At 34.8% G+C, this 23,107-nt stretch overlaps 4 protein-coding genes and 1 long non-coding RNA gene across 6 annotated transcripts; 2 read left to right on the top strand and 3 right to left on the bottom strand.

Annotated features, from left to right (window-relative positions):
• Positions 1-24: 24 nt before the first annotated feature.
• Positions 25-1,615, bottom strand: LOC139107839 (rRNA-processing protein UTP23 homolog). Its single transcript, XM_070665703.1, has 3 exons — positions 1,072-1,615; positions 750-982; positions 25-590 (listed from the first exon to the last, which is right to left on the bottom strand). The coding sequence occupies exons 1-3, from the start codon at positions 1,189-1,191 to the stop codon at positions 173-175; spliced, it is 771 nt and encodes a 256-aa protein (XP_070521804.1). The 5' UTR covers positions 1,192-1,615; the 3' UTR covers positions 25-172.
• Position 1,616: 1 nt separating this feature from the next.
• On the top strand, positions 1,617-2,381 carry LOC139107841 (uncharacterized). The gene is made up of 3 exons (XR_011546574.1): positions 1,617-1,765; positions 1,872-2,176; positions 2,294-2,381. It is a non-coding gene; the product is annotated as an uncharacterized lncRNA (long non-coding RNA).
• Positions 2,382-2,538: 157 nt separating this feature from the next.
• On the bottom strand, positions 2,539-5,934 carry LOC139107823 (ribonucleoside-diphosphate reductase large subunit-like). The gene is made up of 11 exons (XM_070665677.1): positions 5,786-5,934; positions 5,571-5,659; positions 5,226-5,403; positions 4,762-5,125; positions 4,392-4,693; positions 4,155-4,317; positions 3,690-4,078; positions 3,436-3,623; positions 3,042-3,350; positions 2,749-2,934; positions 2,539-2,660 (listed from the first exon to the last, which is right to left on the bottom strand). Exons 1-11 carry the CDS (start codon positions 5,802-5,804, stop codon positions 2,616-2,618), a joined length of 2,232 nt encoding a protein of 743 aa, XP_070521778.1. The 5' UTR covers positions 5,805-5,934; the 3' UTR covers positions 2,539-2,615.
• Positions 5,935-6,033: 99 nt separating this feature from the next.
• Wds (WD repeat-containing protein wds) lies at positions 6,034-8,887 on the top strand. Its single transcript, XM_070665693.1, has 8 exons — positions 6,034-6,263; positions 6,585-6,681; positions 6,774-6,937; positions 7,094-7,183; positions 7,368-7,507; positions 7,567-7,798; positions 7,898-7,985; positions 8,133-8,887. The coding sequence occupies exons 1-8, from the start codon at positions 6,174-6,176 to the stop codon at positions 8,231-8,233; spliced, it is 1,002 nt and encodes a 333-aa protein (XP_070521794.1). The 5' UTR covers positions 6,034-6,173; the 3' UTR covers positions 8,234-8,887.
• On the bottom strand, positions 8,015-23,107 carry LOC139107815 (DNA-dependent protein kinase catalytic subunit). Of its 2 annotated transcripts, XM_070665666.1 has the most exons (16): positions 22,806-23,107; positions 22,459-22,652; positions 22,029-22,191; positions 21,843-21,958; positions 21,349-21,735; positions 21,019-21,197; positions 20,662-20,906; positions 19,165-20,599; positions 18,145-18,967; positions 13,954-17,957; positions 13,335-13,884; positions 10,816-13,128; positions 10,043-10,736; positions 9,723-9,934; positions 9,545-9,632; positions 8,015-8,597 (listed from the first exon to the last, which is right to left on the bottom strand). In XM_070665666.1, the coding sequence occupies exons 1-15, from the start codon at positions 22,927-22,929 to the stop codon at positions 9,555-9,557; spliced, it is 11,517 nt and encodes a 3,838-aa protein (XP_070521767.1). In that variant the 5' UTR covers positions 22,930-23,107; the 3' UTR covers positions 8,015-8,597; positions 9,545-9,554. The 2 variants fall into 2 exon arrangements, with proteins under 2 accessions (XP_070521767.1, XP_070521766.1); XM_070665665.1 differs by lacking the exon at positions 8,015-8,597 and having other exon boundaries at positions 9,473-9,632.

Genomic DNA, 23,107 nt, shown 5'->3' with positions numbered 1-23,107 from the left:
TTTTTATTGCAATAAAATAAAGAATTAGTTTTTGTACGTAATCGTACACGTTTATTATAAACACATATACATAAACGCACGCGTGTACAATAAAAACAATTAAATTTTCTATACCTATTTTTTTTAGATAGGATAATTATAAAATATGTACCGATTACACACGTGTACAATTCTATGCCCTATGTTCATTCTTTAGTTCTGCTAGTAAGGCATCTTTAATATGTGACGCAATTTTAATTTTTCTTTTTCTTTTTTTGATTTTACCAGATTTTGTATCACTTTTATTAGACGTTGTCATTTCTTTTTTCTTTTTTTTTAAACAACTAAGTGGATTTGGTCCTCCCTTTTTTCTTTTCTTCTTCATTTTAGTTTCCTTTTCTTCTATCCCAGCTTGCTTTCGTAATTCCTTTATATTTTCCTTTTCCCATGTAGTCATACCTAAATCCTTCTGCTTAGTTTCAGCATATTTACGACTTGCCGCTGAAGGAGAGTCTAATGTAGGTGCTTTTCCATGTAAATAAAGTAAAGGTACTCCTGGGATTATTCTCAACTTATCCTGAAGCTCACGGTCTTGTGTTGCAACAATATATCTGTAATATATTTTTTTTTAAACTTATATATATTCTTAATATTAAATTACTTATTTATTCTTTATTTATCATTAAATATACATTAAATCTCAAGCAATTTTCTAGGCCTTTACAATGTTATATCTGATATAGGATATGAACTACATATAAATTAAATACCTTGCATTATTATTTTTTCCTGTCATAGATTGTAAGCATTTTGAGCCACATATTGGTGTTTTTTCATGTCCACATCTGTGTATAGCATATTGTTTCACTATTTGTGTGGCACCATTTACTTTTGAAGAAAATATACCAAGTTTTTCTGTTTCAGAGATGACACATGCTGTTGTCAATAGCTTTATTTCAGATTGAAAATACTTCGCTAGCTGTTCATGTATATTAAATTTGTTCTAGAATATAATAAAACATAAACCTAATTAATAAAATAAATTATACATTATGAAATTCGGTAATAAACAAAGAGAAAATAAATTATAACCTGCAATGCTGCAAACGCAAATGTGCCGTCAATAAGAACTTGAAACGGTTGACGAAATTTATAATTATTCACGTAAAATCCAAGAGTTTTTCGGGCTTTTTTACCACGTGAAGTCTTCATTTTATAAAGATAGTTTCTCAATTATGTTATGTATTTTCGAAGTTATTAGATTTAACATTATAACTTTCTCGTGCTTTTCCTATTTGCACCACAACAATCTAATAAACTATTCAAAATTTACCGTAAAATAGAGTAGACGGATTATATAAAAAAAAGTCGAAAGAATAGTTGCATCGTTAAAAATCTTAGAACATGTGTACACTGAAAAGCAGATATAGCATTTGCTGCAACGAGCGGCGACGGCGGCTGGCGTACGTGACTTCCCCCACTCTCGGCCGCCGAGTACGGGGGGGGGTAGTAGGCCGCGTTCTCCCTCAGTCCTCTATGACCGGTGCTCCGTAACACATCTACGCGCGCGCTTCGTGTGAGATTCGACGCACATCACGCCAAGATCACGTACGCTAGCCGCCGTCGTAGCACCGTGAATGCCATTTCTGGCATTCCGAGTTAATCCGGGCGCGTTCGCGAGTGTCCAGTGCGCGAAAGGATGGCTCGACACGTGCCACCTAAGAGGAGGAGGAGGAGGAGGAGGAGGCTGAGGAAGTGTATCTTGCACCAGCGGAGCAACCCCAGGGTAAGTATCAATTTTTCTTCGAAATTAAATGGTTCATTATTTTTTCATTATTTTATTTAATTAGATGTAACATCTACGAAATAATTTTGTAATTTTTTTGTTACAGATCAAGAGGATCTCCGCTGCCGCGTATCGTGTTCAGTGATTAAAGTGCCGCACGCCGATATTAATGATAATACGAACCGCAGCCGGTTCGTCGGTCGTTTCGGGAGTGCCGCTAGTTTTCGGACGTTTTTTTTTCGGCATGGCTTTATTTTAAACGCGAGTGCAATCTAATTTTCGCGATTGTAAAGTCACGGTCGGGGTGTTCGCGAGTTTCTAGTGCGCGGAAGGAGGACTCGTCACGACGTCCAAACTGAGAGGAGGAGCAGGCCCGGGACGGGTATCCTGCATCGGCGGAGCAACTCTTAGGTAAGGATTAATTTTTTAAATAAAATCTTTATTAAAAAACAACCTTTACTTTTTTTTATATTAATTTTATTAACTATTTTACATGTCTACATTAATTTTTTTCTTTTTATGTTACAGTCACCGGCAGAATTCTTCAACTCCGCTGAAGCTCATGCAGATTGGTGAGTTGCATGATTTTTTATTTCGTAGTTTATAATTGGGATCGCTTAAAAAATAACGCGTACGGTTTCTTCTAATAAAATCAAATTTAATCAGTAATATGTCTGAATAATAAATTCGAAATATTTTAAAATATAGCTAGGCAAAGTACGGCGATAAAAATAAAATTAAATTAAAAACCAGTGACTTCGTTCTTATATAAATTTCTGCATTCTGTTTTTATTTTATCTTTGGACAAACATTTTTTATTCAAATACTGATCTCTTGTATTAATTTTATATTATTTATTGTTAGTTACGAGATGATACATACTAGATTTCAATCCCTGTAAATAAAATCAAATATTTAACATTAAATTTAGTTTAAAGTGAAAATAATTGTTTACAATATATTAAAATATATTTTATACGTACGATTTCCCAGGCATAAAAATGCATAGAAGTAAGCTTTTGCGACGGATTAACCATGTAGACATTTATACTTTGTGATTGATCGATAAATGGTCCACGAGAAGCAGCCATTTCGAAAAGAATCTTTTGTGGCATTTCCCAAACTGTCTTATAAAGCAATTTTAAATCTTTAGGTATACCTTCAATGTCCTAAAAATAAAAGATAGTTAACTTACATACGAACGTATCTGTTTCGTATTTATGCAATATAAAATATCACGTTAGAATGCAGTTAAATTAGATAACAAGATATTTACTTGTATAGATCCACCGTTAGTAATGATTTTATTACACATATTTTCATCCCAAAGACCTTTTTCGATTAGATCTCGTAGCAAACGTGGTTTAACAAATGAATATTCCTTTGATAACGCATATATCGTATATATATTACTCGTGTATGGCTCAACTGATATATTATTTTCCAACATTTGTGCCATAAATGGATCTGACATTTGCGCTATTAACAAAGAATTACGCACTCCATGCTTCGCAATTTTTGACTTTAAAATATCCCAATCCCATAACTTTGTTGGTTTTACATTCCACATATCGTACTGTAGAATCTAAAAAAAAAAAAAAATTATACGCCCAAATGCCATAACTTTTAGTAGCTGATAAATAATAAAACATTTTTTTTATATTACTTACACCTTTACTAATTGGACTGCCTTCATACGATTCGTAAGGACCTTTCTCAGTAGCCATTTCCCAACTAGCTTCTAGAGCACCATAATAAAGAGTTTCAAAAATTTGGACATTAAGTTCATTAGCTTCTTTGCTTTCAAACGGGTATCTCATTAAGATAAATGTATCCGCTAATCCTTGTACACCAATACCTAAAACGTTTAATACATTTTTTTAAAGCAATACATATAAATATCAATTGCACATAAATAACTTACCAACAGATCTATGTTTGTCAGATGACACCTTGGTTTCTGACATAGGATAATAATTGATGTCGATCATTTTATCCAAATTATAGGTGACAATTTTCGAGATTTCCTTAAGTTTATCAAAATCAAAAGTTCTCTTAGTAGAATTCACAAACATATTAACGGCGATTGAAGCCGTATTACATGTAGCAACTTCATTTGAATCTGAATATTGAATTATTTCGGTAGAGAAACCACCGCATTTAATTGTACCCAAATTCTGATGGTTTGATTTGCGATTACAATGATCTTTATAAACTATAAATGGCACATCTGTCTCTAATTGTATCTGCATAATGAGACCCCACAAATCCCTAGCTTTAACTTGTTTTCGGAAACGTTTTTCCTTTTCGTACCTAAATTTAAACACATATTTTTTTATAATATATATAAATTCTATATAATTTTAAATAACATTAGAAATATAATAACCTAATATACAAAGCCTCAAATTCATCACCCCAAACGTCAACTAATCCAGGACATTCATGTGGACACATTAAACTCCATATCTCATCGTAAAAAACACGTTTCATAAATAAATCAGAAGCCCATAATGCATAGCACATACCTTTAGCTCTCAATTGCTCTTCACCTGTAATGTTTAAAAAAATATTAATATATTGTATATATATTGAGTAACAAAAAAAAATAATAAAAGATAATAACCATCATTTCTTTTTAACTCTAAAAATTCAAAAATATCAGAATGCCATGGTTCTAAATATACAGTATATGGTCCTTCATTTTTGCCATTTTTAGAAACAGTCGCAATAGACGTATTATATGCTTTTAACATAGGCACCAATCCATTTGATACACCACCAGTTCCTCTTATAGGCGTGTTCTTCGCTCGAATACAATGTACATTGAATCCTATTTCACCATTGTGATGACAAAGAAGAGCAAATCTTTCTAGTGTATCTAATATTCCATCTATGCTATCACTAGACATTGTCAGTAAAAATGAGCTGTAAAAATATCGATTTATTTAGATATGAATTACAACATCCAATAGATCACAAGTAAAAATAGTTACCTAGCCATTTGTTGTATAGGAGTACATGCAGTACTTATTGCTTGAACAGCATGTGTGAAATATTGTTTTGACATATAATTGTAAGTTTCAATAACTTTAGTGATATCATGGCCATGAATACTTACAGCAACTCTCATCAACATATGCTGTGGTCTTTCAACAACTTTTCCATTCAGTTTCAATAAATGATTATCCTCAAGCATTTTAAAAGTAGCATAACTATAATTAAAATCTCTATCATATATTATTGCAGAATTTAATTCATTTGCATTATTTTTTATAATTTGATAATATTCTTCACTGATTATAGGAATCTGTTTATTTGTGATTAAGTTTTTTGCATGATATAAATCAGATATTACATCTGTAACATACAAATTATTAACAAATATTGTATTAATAAATTATACAATATTACATATTGTATAATTAATTTATAAATATTGGTGCTTCAAATATCTTACCACTAAAGACTTTTTTTGTTTCTTTATGCAAATTGGATATAGCTATTCTAGCTGCTAAGGTTGCATAATCTGGATGTTGATTGATCATAGTTGCTGCAGTTTCAGCTGCCAAGTTATCCAATTCAATTGTTGTTACTCCAGAGCATAAATTGGTTATAACTCTTAGTGCAATTGCAGACTGTAAAATGCAAAAATTATATTTCTTCTAAACCAATAATTATAAATTAAACTAAGCTTTTAAAAATACATTTAACTCAATAATGTAGTAGAAAATGACAAAATAGCAATATAGAAAAAATATTCCTTTCACTTAATAAAAACAAATATATATATGCAAGTGCTCACTGGGTCTACATAATTCATATCCAAACCATAACATAGCGTCTCGATTCTCGCAGTTATCTTGTCGAAATGTACAGCTTCCCTACGTCCATCTGACAACAAAGGAATAACTTACAATTAGACAGAAAACAGACGAACGTACACAGTGACAGTTTTGAGTAAGAATGTATAAAACTGCAACGAATATAAATAGGTTACTTTGGATTTGGTTAAATTACCGCGTTTAAGCACGTGCATGTTGTCCTCCTCGGACGCTTTCGAAGCGTCGTAGCTACACGATTGTACGAGGAATATTCCTTGCCAGCTAGCGAGTGACCGGCGCCGATTGAAAATGTTACGTTACTTGTGCGATTTACCCGCGAAACGGAAGTGACGCGCGCTCGTTCTGCGTTTCTCCCGCAAGTGTTCGCGAACGCTTGCGATTGGTCGCGCTAGGTTCAGTCAGGTTGTGCTCTCGTTCCGCTATTCCGCCAAATGGCTGCATCCTGCATCAGTTTGCGCCTTCGGCCTTCTCTCTCTAGTGTCTCTAGCCATCTCTAGCCCCGCGGATGCCGTTCTTACGAATCTGCCGCGTTTCTAAACCTCGTCGATAAACAATTGAGAAATATGGTACCTCTCGGCCCGTCGCCGGGACATCAAGCGTCCGTGAACAATTCCTCCAGCGCGGCCGCCAGCGGTACAAAGAACACAATAGTGGTAATGTCTATACGCAAGCATTATTTCAATTTCTGCACGATAAAGAATACGTATAGGTTAGATTATCGCCATTTACGTACCGGCTCGAGTACAAACGAAGCTACGTACGCGAAAAAGCAACGTAGATTATTCGATAAAAGACAGATTCTCGAAGCTGTCCCCGATCTTGAAACATTCCGAGATTATTGGACTCGCATTTGAATTAGGAACAATTAAAAATTCTACTTTGCGTACGAACGTATCTGTGCATTCACGTTACAGAGATAATCTTGTAAAAAACAATATAAGAGTATTTTCGTATCTTGGCTTTTCTCTTTGTAGAAGTCTAATTATACCTTGAAGTATACTTTGGCGGGCCATACCAAAGCAGTATCATCTGTCAAGTTTAGTCCCAATGGAGAGTGGTTGGCTAGCTCAGGTAGAGATAAATTTTATAGAGAACTGGTTACAAGATTCAAGATATACTAGATATACTAATCTTTTTATATATCTGTCCTCTCATGTATTCAGCTGCTGACAAACTTATCAAAATATGGGGCTCCTATGATGGAAAGTTTGAGAAAACTATAGCAGGCCATAAACTAGGTATTTCTGATGTAGCATGGTCTAGTGATAGCAGGTTATTGGTGTCAGCTTCAGATGATAAGACTTTGAAAATATGGGAATTAAGTTCTGTAAGTAATTTGTTACATTCCTTGAAATAGGATGAAAACTAATGCATTAATATAACTGTAATAGTTTTGGCAATTTTCCAGTTATATTGAGAATTGTTAAAAATTTATTGTTAATTGTACATAACATTTCTGTAATCTTGAAATTTAATTTTTTAGGGTAAATGTTTAAAAACGCTCAAGGGTCATAGTAATTATGTTTTCTGTTGTAACTTCAATCCACAATCAAACCTCATAGTTTCTGGTTCTGTAAGTCACATACATATAAATTAAATATACATTAAATAAACATTAAATTAAATTAAATTTAATTTAAAAAAAATTAAATTAAATAGACATTAAATATATATATATTTTAAATATTATATGTAAGATTACAAAAAGAATAACGAAGTTCTAGGCAATGTAAAATTCGATAGATTAATTTTTTTAGTTTGACGAAAGTGTACGAATTTGGGATGTGAGAAGTGGTAAATGTCTTAAAACCTTACCAGCACATTCAGATCCTGTAAGTGCAGTACATTTCAATAGGGATGGCTCTTTAATCGTTTCGAGTAGTTATGACGGATTATGGTACGTATTTTTTTTCTTTGCGCATTTACATATCACGTTAATGTGTGCGCAATTTGTAGTCGAATTTGGGACACTGCGTCAGGACAATGTCTAAAAACTTTGATAGATGACGATAATCCCCCGGTATCATTTGTCAAATTTTCGCCGAACGGGAAATATATTCTGGCAGCAACGTTAGACAATACATTAAAGCTGTGGGATTACAGTAAAGGAAAATGCTTGAAAACATACAGTGGTCACAGAAACGAGAAGTATTGTATTTTCGCAAACTTCTCTGTAACAGGTGGGAAGGTAATTACTGTGAAAAATTAATCAGTTTCAAACGTGTCGTGATTAAGAATACATGACAAGGGAGTTTGAAAATTATTTTAATCTCTTTTTCGTTCGTAGTGGATTGTATCTGGCTCTGAAGATAATATGGTATATATTTGGAATTTACAAACGAAGGAAATCGTACAAAAGTTACAGGGGCACACAGGTAGACTTAAAAAAAATTAAAATAATAAATATTCGAGTAAAAATAAAATAAAATCTTTTAATTTCATATATATATAAAATCAAATTTTTGCAATTATACATTTTTTTACTATATTATTTATTAAATAATCGCGTGTATCATTTTTAGACGTGGTACTTTGCACAACTTGTCATCCAACAGACAACATTATAGCTTCAGCTGCTCTTGAAAACGACAAAACTATTAAATTGTGGAAAAGCGATACATAAGAATAAGCGATATATAAATTGTAAATTCATGTTACTATGTACTGTACAAATCTCTGTGTTTTTATGTTAAAAAATAATTACATTGTAAAGCATAGATCATAGACATTAGATATAAAGTGCTATTTTATATCGAAATAATATTTTATTATTGATGATGTTACAAAAACTTTTATGTTAGAGTTAATTTTGGCACGTTAGCGTCTGCATTTACTGAAATATTAGAAATAGACGACTTTGACTGAGCAGTATTAATAATTCAAATCTCATCGTGATTGTACAAAATATGATTAAGTTTTTCGGCAATCTCATTTGCATACTTATATAACATATTGCACGAATTTTAATATCAGCAATTTCTTCAATTCTGCGAAAAATTTTATCATTTATCACTTTCTTATTAAAACAAAAAATAAAATAGAAATAATTCAACAAATTAATGATACAATTTAATTTAAATATTTTTTTAATAGTAAAGTAAAAGTTCTATAAATGTTTTAAAACAAAATTTTCAATTAAATTAATCTTAATCTTCTAAAAATTAAAATTTAATGATTTGCAGATTATAATAAAGTTTAAAACAAAAATTTAATGTTTCTTCTCCAGTATTATTATTCTTTTTCTTTTTTTTTTTTTTTTTTTTTTTTTTTTTTTTTTTTTAACATACATTTCGATGTTATATACATAATGAATTAGCAAAGCTAAAAATGTATATTGACTTTTAGTGTAAGGAACATATAAATATTTGACACAAATTTTTTCGTATAATTCTGACTCGTTGAATACATCCTGTACAGTCACGAGTAATAATAGTTAATTAATAAGTTTATTAAGTTTAGATCTATAATAGATAAGATAAGCTTTACACCATAAAAAATTGATTAATTGTTAATATTTTTATATTTGACTGCAATTGACCAATTTCTTACGTCTTAAGCTTACTATTATAGACTTAAACTAATACCCCTATCTATATAGTATACATAAACTATATTTATAATACAGAAAATATTATATTTATGTTAATAAACAATCATAAATATATGTATTGCGCTCTTTATATCTTCCTTACATAATCATTAACGATTTTAATTTACTAATAAATTTTTTTAATAAAAAAATATAAATATTTTACATGTAATATTCACATATTCTATTAGACATTACAGTTAAATTTATACTTTTGTAAAAAAAAAAATTAATCACTATAATTGCGATTACGATTTCTGTAATCATAATCAGTAATCTTGGTTTTTTTTTTTACAAGTAATCGTACTCGTCTAGTTATTGATTACCAAAGTAGTCATTACTTACACAGCTCTAATTACAGCCAAGATTGCCAGTTTACATACATACGACCCAGTATATTTAAATCTTTCGCTTGATCTAGTAAACAGTTCACCTGAAATACGAGAGATCAGTAAAATCAATTAAATTAAAAATTAAAAAATACATTATAAGAAAAAAATTAACGATTCTCATTAACATTAACCTGCTCTGTAGGCGTCAGCCAGTTTTTTCTCATTATCTCAGCAGATGCTCGTTCTTGTTCGATTTCATCGTTGCCGCTAACAATAGCGGAATATCTCGCAAAGTATTCGTCATTGTGCGCTTCTTTTAATTGCTCTAACGTGATGACTGACGGATGGATTCCGTTTAATTTCTTAGTAATAATTTCAATATTTTTAGACGACCATGCTAAATCTGCAAATCATAAAATATGTTAATTGTTGCACTTTTTTACAGGATAAATTTAGTACATACGATATTTTCTTTTAAATATATATTTTCTATTTTTCCGATTTTTCTTACCCGCATGAATATTTTTATCATCGTTTCTTGCTATCTCGTTTTTGACGCTTAATGATCGCTGAAGGAGTTTGTGGCTGAAAATATCCATGCAGGCGAGAATCGGACCCTGGTCCTCACGCAAGGCTCGCATTACGTGACTCATAATCGTTGCTAGGAGGTCTCGTTCCGTGAAGGGTCGTAGTAACTCGAGAATTTGTGGTGTCAAGCGGAATGGCACGAGCTCCGGTATCGGTGAACGTATGCCGCCGCCAAAAGCGTGGCCGAAATCGATGCCAAGGCAACGTCCAGTTTTAACGCACACCAAGGTGTTTTGCAGATTGCGATCGCCGATCCCCGCGAGCCAGTGTGCTATGCACATAGTCGCGTAACTAACAACGAAGTTGCGTCGTAACGTTACGAAACACTCCGGAGATGAGCTTATCGCATCGAACGTGTCGCGTAGAGCCGTCTGTTTTGAAAGGCTTATGAAGTATTTCATCTTCTCCGTTACTATCCGCCGGTCGTATTTCAATACGGCCACTTTGTACAGTTCAGTGATCTGATTCGTAAGCGCTGCGTTTGCTATCCACGTCGCGTATTTCTTGTGGATGTCCGCGTGCTTTGTATTCGATGCAGAAAATTTTATTAGATTCTCTAAAGATTTTGTGTTGTCAATCCATTGAATCAGACCGAATGAACTGGATAATGGAATAACCTGGAAAAATAACTCGTGTATCACAACGGTAGAGACATATAGATACTTATATTATAGAACAAATTTATGCGTATAATACCTCGTACGTGTCGATAGCCAGGCGTCTTTCCCTGCAGCTGGGATCGCTACGCAACGTTCTGTTCATAGTAGAATACAGTTGCTGCAAGCCTCGGTCGATCGTCAAATTTTCACCGAATTTTACTAAGAATTTATACTCTTTACCATTGTCACCCACTATACCGATTTGAATTGGTTGACGCAACGACGGCATAATTTCCACCTGCGACTCGAATCGCGCAATTTTCACGTGATAGCGCGATATAGGTTCTTTGTCCCCAGAGTATTGTCCAGGTATTTCAATATCGCCACTGCCGATGTATTTGTTCAAGAACGGGCTATAATCCTTTAGCTTCGCGACTTTAGTTACATTAAATTTTCGGAGGTTTTCGCTCAATATTCTTAGAGTGTTTAGCGCGGCATCACGATTATTAAGATCTAAATCTCTTATTAACTTCTCGTGATTCGCAATTTTTTTAAAGATAACGCCTTGTTGTGGATCCTCTTCCGTCGCGTTAGAATCCGGATAGATCTTTTGTAACAACGATTCGATGTCTATTGTTTTTCCTTGAGATAAATCTTTAATTGCCTCGTCAAGATAGTGCTTCAGATACAATGTTGGCTGTACCACATGTTTTATCGCTCGCAAAAATCGTTCATATTTATCCGCCTTGTCGCGTAAGAGCGTACGTATCTCCTGGATTCTCTCATCCTGAAGAATATTAGGATTTCTTTCAACGGCTAGGTGGTACGTGTAAATAATCGCGTCGGGATAAGTTTCTACGAGCCTCTTAACGATTGGTATTATCGCGGTTGCGATCGACGGCGTTTCTAAGTGGAAAAAAAGCAGGTCTCGCCAACGCAGGAACAGCCACGGTCGTAAGTTCGCACACTCTTGAATGAATATTTTTCGTACTTTCTCATCTTGGAATTGTTCAGGTCTCAGCAAACAGGGGAAATAGTGCGTAGCTTCGAAGTAATCGTGATACATGGATCTCAAAGTAGACAGCAGGAACTCCTGGAATATATTGTTATTTTTTGCGTCGGTGCTCATCAATCTACTGTAACAGTGTTTCGCTAAAGCGCAATAGTGCTCGCCGATTTTAGCAGTGGTCGTATTTTCACAGCAAGATCGCAAGTTGTCAAAGCTGTAGCGCAGTAAATGTTCCCGGATGTCATCTAAATTATTACCCGTCTGCTCTGTTATTCCTATGTTCGGAAGAATCACGGCGTTATACGCTAGCGCGTTGGCAAACGCATCGTTCTTTCTACTCAAAATTTCGATCCTCGAGGCCATTGTGCCAATACATTCTTTAATGGCAGTGCTCGTGTCAGCGTCGAGCTCGTTTCTCTGATTTAATTCGTGCAAGCTCCTCCAAGAAGTAGCGTATTTTTTCATTTTTTCGTACTCATCCGTCTCGATATCGGCGTACAGGCATTTTACTCTAGCCTCAAGCCACGCTATTGATAATTTGAGAGAACTAATGTCTTCTTCGTTAACCAAGTAATTCAGATATTTAGTTTTTCGCACGCAATTCAAATGCTTTTCGGCAATATGTTGATGCTTTTGATTCAACGCTGCGTCGACGATGCTCGATCGAAGCTCATAATCGCTTCGATATAGCCGCTTTTTAATTTTCTGTTTTGTGTAAATTTTCTGAAATAATGTCGAGGAGTATGTTCGACAGGCAGCCAATTTGTTCCATTGCACAAGATTATCTTTGATCGTGGGCGTTTTCATCGACCAAAAGTTCAACAGTTTCATTATTCTGTCTTTTTCTTCGTTTGGGCATTGAAGGACCTTAAGTGAGGCATCTAAGTCATTTATGATTTGCAGCTTGAACAATTTACGTATTCCTAATTCAGTAGAAAGGGGACTCAGCCCAACTAATTGTTTTCCTATCATATCTAAAAAATCGTTTAACAAATCGCTCGCTTTTAGCACGTCCTTTGCCAACAGAAATAATACTAGATTTTCACCTGTCGCAGGCATAAGATATTGCAATTTGGTTTTATCGTTTGTCCATTTTTGAATAGTAGTTATGTTGCAATTACTCCATTTTTCATTTTCCAGCATATGTACGTAAGAGTCGCAAACAAACGGAATCATCCAATTCCTCCACGGATCGTTCCACATATCGTTTATATTTGTGTTTTTCGAATAATTTTTCGCAAATTTGTCAACCTCTGACCAGTCACACATATTGTTTACAGATTCTAATAATCCTTGCAAACAATGTTCTTTGACTGACTGATAATCAGTTTCGTGGTAAGCTTTTGCGAACGCATCTCTCGCTCGAATCCAATCACCGTTTGCTTCTGCGAAAGCTGCTTCCTAAAAAAAAAAATAAAATAAAATAAAAATAAATTAATTAATTAAAAAATAAAAAATAATACTATTTTCACAAAGAATAATTTTTATCGTTGATTCCTCCTGCAAAATTTTTTATATTTTATGTGTAGTTAACAGAATCAATAACTGTTTTAATTAGTATGAATTATTATCTCAATTTTATAGCAAATTTAATTTTTAAAAATTACCTGCACATCACTACCGAAAGATTTTCGTTCTCGAAAGATACTCAGAACGACATCGACGTCATTCAATGATTTATAAAGAGATGCCAATTGTGCCCATTTGCTGGTGCTTTCGTTGCGACTGTAATCATCATCTAAACGCATTCTCTTAGGTAACGTGTTGCTCTCAACGGGAAGTAAACTACGTTCTAAAAGAAGAACGCCGAGAGCGTTTAAGTGATTTGCTTTAGACGCTTTCATTATATCTTGCGAATTGCAATCAGCGATTGTAGCAATAGTATCTCGATCCAATTGTAGCAACGTCTCCAAAATAACTGCATTGAAAGAATTGTCTGTTTCGCACGACTCGTGTAGAATTCGCTTTAAATTCTTTACAACGATTTCACAGAAATTAGATTTTTTCTTCTCGTTCACTTCTTTGATCAACGAATAGAACAGAGACACGGTCATGTCTTTGCAAATTAATCTGTCCAATTTAATTAACTGTTGAAGTGGCTTTATCAAACTTTCGTGAGATATCTCAACGTCGGGAAAGTTTCCGATTCTGTACTTTCTGAAACGAAAAAACAAAAATAACATTGTGCCAATTAATTTATCAAAAATAATCGTTTGATGATTTTACCTGTACAATCTCACGTTTCTTCTTTGTTTAATGATTTTTTGCTTCCTTATTTCTGCTTGTTCCTTTTGTCGCGATTGCGAAGTCTGCTCCTCCTGCAAAAACCTAGGGAATCTTTTATGCCTTCTCACAATTTGCGATGCTTCTCTTGATGTAGATGCGACCGATGTTGGATCGAATTCAGTATTGTGCAATGTATTGTCATCGTTGTAAAGAGTCGGTTCAGACTGCAGATCTTGCGTTGCGCGTAACTGAGACATGCTATACAAATCACTATCAACGCTTTGAGAGAAAGTGTTGTAGCTAATCTGGGAGGCAAGCGAATCGACGAACATTGGCGTCCTAAAGCTGAGATTTCGTCTTCGCCAGGAAACAAATTTATCTATCTCGTATTCTTCGAAGTTGCAAATTTCCTTCGCATCACACATTTTTCTAGTGTAGTCTAGTGTTTTACTTGCCAGTTGTAGCATAATCAATATCACAAAAGGCGCGAACACGTCCTCTTTCGTCGTCATTTCTGACGAATGCATGTTTAGAAGTGCGATTAGTCGGTCTTCCGAGCTCTCTACACACAGATCCGTCTCCTGTGTCCAGAATTTGAGTATTCTTTCTTGCAAATCGGGAGATGGATCCAGCAAACCAGTCAGGAGATTTTGCTTACTAATAGACAGAAGATTCTGCAAGGCCGCATTGTCCGCCGTAATGTCCGCCGAGTATCTTTTATAAATTCTCATGAGTGTATCGTAAACTAATTCCCGGCGCTCCGTGGTATTGTCATTGATGTACAGCAGCATCGGATCCATGTAGACCTGTAAATTCTCTGGTGAAACGATCATCACTATATCGCGAATAATTTGCAGTGTTATTTTCACACATTTCGACACTCGATTCGTTAGTATCTGCTGCAGCTTCATGTGACGCAGATTATCCACGACTTCTTGTATGCTTAGTCTTGACATCATTAACGCAAACACCTCGAGACAGTAGAGCTTGCCCACGTCCTTGGACATAGCACTAATTATCACGTTAATGTAATCTCTGGCTAGCTCGGGATAAGTTTTGCAGAGAACAGAGATACAATTCATTTGCTTATACACGCGTTTAATGTGCACCAAAGGAGAGCCGAGAATATCGAAGATTTTTTGTTTTAATTCTTGTTTCTTGTTCTCTTTTTCAATTTCGTTGTCACTGCTGTTATCCAGAGCGCGTAGATATAAGCCAAGACATTCGCAGCACTGCAGAGGTACCGGGTCCTCATCAGGTAGATCTTTATTGCTCAGTGACGTTAATAAAAAATTGACGACGCTTTTCGCGACGTCATCTTTAACGATGATCTCCTTCATCTTATCATTTTTAAAAAGTACCAGGATCAGCTGCACCGTGTTCGAAGTAGACTGCATTTTCTGTTTTAAAAACTCGCTCGACACTTTCAAGCAATCGTGCCACTTTTCTATCATACTTCTCATCAGGCCGAAATTATAACTGTACACACAATTATTGTCGGACTTATTTATTAATATTTTTTCGACGAATATCTCGAAGAGATCTTGAACCGCTTTATTTTCCTCTGTAGTACTCGGCACGGCCGTATCGTGCCAGTCCATCAATATCTGCAAAATGTCTGTAATTATGTAGTTCAAGTCGTATCGTTTAAGATAATCGGTGACGGTCTTAATAATCGGCGTCAGCATAATCTTGGCGTAAGACTTAAATACCTCGTCCGCCGTGTTTGTAATGATATTTAACATAAACAGCTGAATGTTCTGCTTCTGATTTCTGTCATGCCGCATGGCTGTGAGGAAAGCCGTGAGCCACTCAGGCGAATTGTCGTGCGGTATACTTTTGTATACTTTTGTAATATGCCGCAATAAGACGCAGATATAAGGCATACACTCGTGCTTATTAAAGTCGTTGCTCTCCAAGGCGATGTTCGTCGTACCGCAAACGGGATCGGTCAAGGCGGAACGACTGAACTTAGATGGCAACACGACGCATTTATTGAGATCGTAGGCGTTAATATCTTCGCTCAATGTACAAGTCAACAAATCGTAACTGTGAATATAATTACATTTTTGTGAACGTTCATTCCTACCGGTTTCCTCGGATTTGATGTTGACGGTGATTTCGCGGGTCTTTGGGTATTTCTTGATAGTTTGATTAAGATTGTATTGAACGTCACAGTCTATAATATTTTGCCAGATAATTAAGTTCTGCTCGGCAAATGCCCACGTTATAATTTTATTAGGCTCTTTGATTAGGCTTATAATCGCCAGAACGCAATTATATGCGGAACAGTGTAGTAAACGCATGAGTTCCCGGCATTCCGGTCGCATTACTCTTAATTGTCGGATATTTAAAGCAGTTTTGTATAATATTTTATAAAAATTCTTCCCAATCAAAATATTACCTTTCGTATCGTTTATCATTATTTTATCTTTATCCACTCTGGCAATCATGATTGTCATTAGCTCAAAGCATCCAATTTTCGACACAATTATCTGATTGATTGCATCGTCATTACTGGTAGGCGAAATAATTTTTGTGTGCATATCATTGATGTTATTTTTAAAAAACTGTTCGATTACAGTTGAGCTGCAAAGTTTGAACACCGGTAAAATAAACTCGCGCAGAATGTCAAGTCTTTCGATCTCTGAGGTATTGATTTCCATGAACGAGCAATAAGTCTGTTGCAGCGATTCTAAAACGTATTCGTTGGACATGTCGCAATAGTATTCGCACAAATGCTCTTCTAATTTCTCATTGAGAAGACGTTTGCCGGCGCTGGCGGCAACGTGTACTACAAATTCGAGTATTATCTTCGATTTGGTCGTCGACAGCAACACTAGCAGCGTCTCAAAGCAGTCGATCACTTTCATTGCATTCACATCATGGCTCGTTTCGGAAAGGTTTGAGCATAGCGATCGGGCGCTGGTTTTTAGAGACCGTAAGCTGATCTGTAGATCTTCGCGATCCGTCACGTCCGTTAGACAGATAAAGAAATTTTTTAGAATCTTTATCTTGTACTCGAAATCATTATTTATCGCAAATTGATCTCGAATCCACTGATAAATTTCATGGTTCTGCACGATCTCCGTAGGATTAGACTTGAGATGCACCACTATGCTATAAATATTTATTAATATCTCGTTGCGAATGCTGACATTACAGACAGCGTTCCTTAGAGAGGAGAATTGTTGCAGAATTGCATTGATCGTAGCATCGACGTAAGTCTGCAGTTCACGCCTGTGATGTTTTAAAAACAGCAGTAAGTTTTCGGTCCATTTTAGCAGGAAAGGCGGATGATCGCGCAGTATATCGAAGACGAGGGTAATCACGCCCACATGTGTTAACATAAATTTGAAGATTACACTCTTGAACATATTTAGAAAATATTTACCGTGCTTGATCATTTTAAAATCCATGTTGGTTACCAAATCATCTTTCAATATTAAGTTTATCAATGTCTCGGTCATCGACCGCGTGTCATCGGGTATTATCATTTCATTTGTCGATGAAAGTAGGGAGAACTGAAATTCCACCAGAGCTCGCAAATACGCGATCATTCGCACGTTTAAATCGCGACAGACAGACTCTCCTATGCGCTTAGTCACCAAAAATACGAAAATTTGCGTAATTACGTTCTCACCGTCCAGGAAAGCACTCTTTTCCAAAACCTTTTGGTCGAGCATATCGTATTTCTTTAACAAAATCAGACCGTTTACGTGCTGAATTAAATCGTCGTAATAATTGTTTTGCATGATCTCGTTTAGATCAAGAAGTTTTGTGATGTATTTTTGAACGGAACTTAAGAAACAGTTCTTGAAGGTATTTGGCAGTACGTAGTTGTATCTCGATTTCATAGACTTCATTAAAGTTTCCAAAACACATGGCAACTTATTTGTCATCTCGATGTTTTTAGTATCAAATCCGATCGTTCGTGGATGCATGACACATTTAATCATTAACGTGGATAATGGTTCATCCCATATTGATTCCGGCAGGTCGATCTAAAAACAAATAGTTTTCAAATATTAAAATGTAACATTTCCCAATTAATAATCGATTATTTATTCATGATTAATAAAAATATTCCGCTTTAACTATTACACAATTTATTAATTAAAAATTAAAAAATCACCTTAACAAATCTTGATTATATTTAAGAAACAAAAATTAATAATCAAAACAACTTACTTTAGCGTTTAGTAATACTTGCATGAAGTTTAACGTAGTCATTAAAACTTTGCATTGCAGTGCCTGTAGCTGTTCTAATTTTCTCGACTTCATAGACGGTCCCGTTGAAGGTTGCGTGACCGTCAACCAAAATTGATAAGCAAATTTGCGAATGCAGAGGAAAATCGGTTGCTCGCTCATATCGTGAACGGAAAAAAGTTTTTCAACCGGTAAAAGATTCTCATCTATTAGCCACACATAACAATCTAAAGCTTTTATCAGTGGCATCATATTATCAATCGTAGAAATGTCTTCCACGTTTGATTCCAAGCCTTTCAAGATAATGTCGTTTAATCGATTTATTCCATAAATCTCGATAAAGTCCTGTGTCGTTTTTCGCGCATGATTGCCATTATATCGTGACACATTAATATACAATTCCATACATTTTGCACGACAATGCTCGTCAAGGCTCCCGCATTGCGACAGCAACCAGTACAGAGTGTGTGTTAAAGTCGCATCATAAAACTCGTGAGGCTTTCGACGATTCTTATCAGTCTCCTTCAAAAGATCCGTCTTTAATATTATTACCTTTTTGATATTATTTAGCGCGTTTGTGATTGACGGGTCGTTGCAGCCGTTCAAACTATAAACGAAAGAGTAGAATATATCCAACCAGTAAATTGACACTGTGTAGTCATCCTCGAGCAAAGTCTCATAAAGATGGTTGAAAGCTACTGCGGCGGCTACACGTTTACGTGTTGATGGATGCAACGCGAAACTGTTGATTTTTTCAATAACGTTATCTACGTGTGAATTTGTTGACGATTTCAGTTGCATCTGCCTGTTAAATAAATTGATTTATTAGTCACTTAGAAATTTCATTACAAAATAAAAAATAAATAAAAAGATAGAAAAAATATTATAGATAATATATAATATATAGATAAAAAGAATAGCAGGAAGCGTCGTAAATGTGTACAATGTAAAACAGATGCTCACTTTAATAGTATTATAAAGTCAAACATCACATTGAAATACCTTATTGAGCAGCGCATAAATTCCGCCAAGCACACGCCGGAGAATTCACGTAAGGCGAGATTAGAGTCGTCGGTCAATCCGTTAAATAACGAATCGATTACCGACGACATCGGCGTGGACTCATCGCTCAGCCAATGCATCAACTGCAACGCCAACGGATGAAAGAGACCGTAAACGATCGCGTCGGGATCGCACCCGAGAACAAGCACAGCCTCGCATAAAATACCGTAAAGAGTAGCGTAGCGGTCTCTCGAATTACGAAGATGTTGCGTTGAGCCGATGAAAAGGGCTATGATTGAATGTAGAACCTCGCAGGCCGCAATCTTAGTTAGCCGATCGCTGGAGTCGCGCGCCAGCGCAATTATTCGAGGTAACATCCGATCAAAGTAAATGCTCAGTCGCGCGTCTGGCAACGGCAGGTCGTACTTAAGCAGTTTTTTCTGATCCCAGGATGCCCCAGTGCTGCGGGAAGCACGTTCGTGTACAAAGCTCGTCAGGAGATCGTGATCGAACGAGCCAAGGAATAGCAGCACTCGTCGTTGAAAATTTCGTAGCGTACATTCGGCATCGTTCGATATCTCAATAGAGCTTTCCGTGCTACGCAAGTATGGCTCTAGGTACACAATAATTTCGCGTAGCAACTCGTTCGTTTGGTCATCTCGTGATTGCTTCTGTGCCGGTGTCGTCCACGTCTCTAAAGCAATGAGCGCGTTGTATGCAAGTTCCAAATTGCTCAAACCAATTGTAAATGCGATCTTGAACATTGGCAAGGTACGCAATATCGTCTCTTGAAAATACACGAGAGGTGCGTTTAAAATCATGTAGAGACATGCGATTAATAACTCATTCGAAAATGTAGAAATTAAATCCAAAATGTGCCATAAGTAATTAGATAAAAGCTCTTTTGTTCTTTGTGATTCTGCGCTGTTCTCCTCTTCCTTTCGTGATACATGAATAAAAATTTTCATGCCAGTTTGAATCAATTTATAAAAGCCGGATATCAGCGGATACTTGTACGACAATTGAATGGTTTCGCAGAGAAATCTATGCACCGTGCTAGCGAACAACTGCAGCTCGGACGCATCGATTACATCGACGTAGAGATCCACAAGATTTATGAATACGCGGAAATCTGTCTGATTTTCGGCACTTTGGGTGAATGCTACATTGGATAGTACGGTATCTTCATTCTTCTGTTTAACTTCTATATTCAATCGGTTAATCAGCGTGATACATACATCCGTTATAGTGTTCGCCACGTATTGCGCTAGTTGCTCGTGACCCTCGACGCGATACTTATCGGGGTTTAATAGTTCCGTCCACAATGACAAATAGTTTTTGTAACATACTGGCGATTCTTCTCGATTCTGCTCTTCTTGCAACTCCACATCGAGAGCTAACGTATGCGAACAGCTCCACGCAATACCATCGTAAACTGACAATAAAGACAAGACATAAATTATCTAAACAAAATTAATTGAAAATTAATTTACTTACTTATACTGTCAAGATATCGCTGCAGCAGACTGTTATCGATAGTTGTAAGATTGTTGAAAGTTGTAGTCAACGCTGAAATGGCGCGTTCACTTGCAAAATCGGGGTATCTCTTGATTATATAAATACCAAGCTTTATAAGGACGTTAATATTTCCTGTTGTAACGTCAAGCATGTGACACAGTATTTTCGAAAGCGCTTCCAGATAGTAACAGACGTTCTCGATCTGCTCTGAATTGCTGTTCTCGCTTATAAAAAATGCAAATAAAAAGACCAATATAAAAATATTCCAATCTAATTTTAATATAAAGAATAAAAAATTGTACTCACATTATTTTATTTATATTTCTAATATCTTACCTAATACACAGCGGAAGAGCATAACTAGTTGTAATGGAATACATCTGTCCTACATCAAGTTTAGTCATATGCACTCTGCACGGCGCAGCCATTTGACTGAAGCCATAAATCATTAATCGCAATGTGATAAGATCTAAATTAGTATTTCCGAATTCTTGAAGGAAATTCTCCATAAAATCCTAAAACCAAAATACATCATAAAGTTAGAACTAATTAAAAAATGATATTTTATCAGTTAGTTTTCTTTAAGATTTAATCTGTAATATATATTTTTCTATATATAAAAAATTAAAATGCATCGTATCTTATCGGTTTTATAAATTATCTTACCGTTAATATTTTTTCGTTCTCGCTATTTTTAGTCATAAGAATATGTCCGATAATTTGATAAAATTTTTTCAATGCATGGCGTCCTTTATCACCACAATTCGTCGTTTCGAGTGATAATTTCCGAAGGATTTTATGCCAAAATTTATAATCGGTGTATAGGAGATTTTCGAACAAATTTATATGACGACTCAGAAAATCAATCGCTGATTGTATTACTTTTCTCTGTGTTGAGTGCAAATTTTGCTGCTCAACTAATTGGCTGAACTTTTTAATCTGCACGTATAATTTGTCGGAAATTTTCTTTTTTAAATGATCTGGCGGTTCCATACCGTCTAACATATCCGCGAGAGCATCAAAATACATGTAGTACTCATTAGATTTTTCAGGCTGCACACAAGATATATATATATGTATAATATCACATAAATTATTCTTTTAAATTAACAAATTACTTCGCATTTAAGTTTATATATTATTATCATTGATTATCTTACCATAATAAATGCATCTTGATGAATTTGTTGGAAAATTAGCAAATTTTGACTTGGTGAGCAAATGTTTTCGTTATGCTTGATTATTATACCAAGTACACAAAACATATATTTTCTATCTGTTGAGGTGATATAAATTAATATAATTAAATAATATATATATATACAATTTTAATTAAATGTTCTTACCTTTTTCATTAACAATATGAAAATGTGTAATAAATGCATTGATTGTCTTATCCAATTCTAAATTTTGATTCTTGAGTAATTTTATCAATTTTATAAAAGCTTCATAAGCATTTTTTTTAATAAAATTATGACATGTTACTATCAGTGCTTTCTGACACACGTTCTGTAATGCATCATAACACAGAAATATCATTATAATAAAACCATAAGATTGTATAAAAATGTAACATTATATTTTTCTACATTTACTTTCAAATGTTGTAAAAAAAAAATTAAAAAATTTAAACTATAACATATTAAAATTTTAGGGCAATCAATAAGATTTATCTCTTACAGATTTACCACTCCTTTTAATCCTTAGATATTAATTATTAAAAACTATTAAAATCTGTTTATATGTATATCTGTTTAAATAAATGGTGCATAATACCTTAATTTGACAAATATATCGAACAAAATTTGAAGTTGTATAACATTTTTCGATAAATAATTTCAAGAATTTAAATGCTGCTTTAAGTGCATCATCAGATGATGTTGTTATTCTATTCCTATTTTTGGAAAGTTCATCATTAAGAAAAGTTAATAAGCCATTTGTTTCATCAAATATACTGCATACAGAAAATTCTAAAAACAAATAGACATATAATCGTTAAAATTATTTAAATACAGGTAAATGAGAATTAATATAACAGTATAATGATAAAGCAAAGAAATGTCTTGTCATTAGCAAAATAAAATATAGCTACAAGATATTTTCACGTGTTAATTGGTACTTACCGCATTCTTCAAACGATGCGTTTTTGAGGACCTCATCGTCGTCGAAAATAATCTTTAAAATTCTGTAATCATTGCGTGATATCGCCGATTTCAATTCTTTCACGACAGCTTGTAACGAATCCATTGTTCGTCTCTTAGAGATCTATCTTTCACATCAAACCGCATTCGTCTGCGCTATCTCGCTTGAAACCACGTAGGCATTTGAAATGTGATACCTGATACGGGCTGCTATCGTCATGAAAGAACATTGTTTATTGTATGTATGCATATAAGTCTTTACGGTCCTTACCGGCACGTCAAGA

The sequence above is a fragment of the Cardiocondyla obscurior genome, linkage group LG14 (genome assembly GCF_019399895.1).
Source record: "Cardiocondyla obscurior isolate alpha-2009 linkage group LG14, Cobs3.1, whole genome shotgun sequence".
Taxonomy (NCBI): Eukaryota; Metazoa; Arthropoda; class Insecta; order Hymenoptera; family Formicidae; genus Cardiocondyla; species Cardiocondyla obscurior.
Note: the sequence above shows the minus strand (reverse complement) of the source record. Positions and strands in the feature narration are given on the sequence as shown.

Bases quoted from the DNA above. Each gene is read 5' to 3' on its own strand.
- LOC139107839 (XM_070665703.1), bottom strand. From the start codon at position 1,191: ATGAAGACTTCACGTGGTAAAAAAGCCCGAAAAACTCTTGGATTTTAC. The intron at 983-1,071 runs GTTATAATTTAT...ATTATATTCTAG, and splicing joins TTGCGTTTGCAGCATTGCAG to AACAAATTTAATATACATGA. The intron at 591-749 runs GTATTTAATTTA...AATATATTACAG, and splicing joins GGAAAAAATAATAATGCAAG to ATATATTGTTGCAACACAAG.
- LOC139107823 (XM_070665677.1), bottom strand. The intron at 5,404-5,570 runs GTGAGCACTTGC...TGCATTTTACAG, and splicing joins ATATGAATTATGTAGACCCA to TCTGCAATTGCACTAAGAGT. The intron at 4,318-4,391 runs GTTATTATCTTT...TAAACATTACAG, and splicing joins AGAGTTAAAAAGAAATGATG to GTGAAGAGCAATTGAGAGCT.
- Wds (XM_070665693.1), top strand. From the start codon at position 6,174: ATGGTACCTCTCGGCCCGTCGCCGGGACATCAAGCGTCCGTGAACAAT. The intron at 7,508-7,566 runs GTACGTATTTTT...CGCAATTTGTAG, and splicing joins AGTAGTTATGACGGATTATG to TCGAATTTGGGACACTGCGT. The intron at 7,986-8,132 runs GTAGACTTAAAA...TATCATTTTTAG, and splicing joins AAAGTTACAGGGGCACACAG to ACGTGGTACTTTGCACAACT.
- LOC139107815 (XM_070665666.1), bottom strand. From the start codon at position 22,929: ATGGATTCGTTACAAGCTGTCGTGAAAGAATTGAAATCGGCGATATCA. The intron at 20,600-20,661 runs GTAAGTAAATTA...CTTTATTGTCAG, and splicing joins GCGATATCTTGACAGTATAA to TTTACGATGGTATTGCGTGG. The intron at 9,935-10,042 runs GTAAGAAAAATC...TATGATTTGCAG, and splicing joins TGATAAAAATATTCATGCGG to ATTTAGCATGGTCGTCTAAA.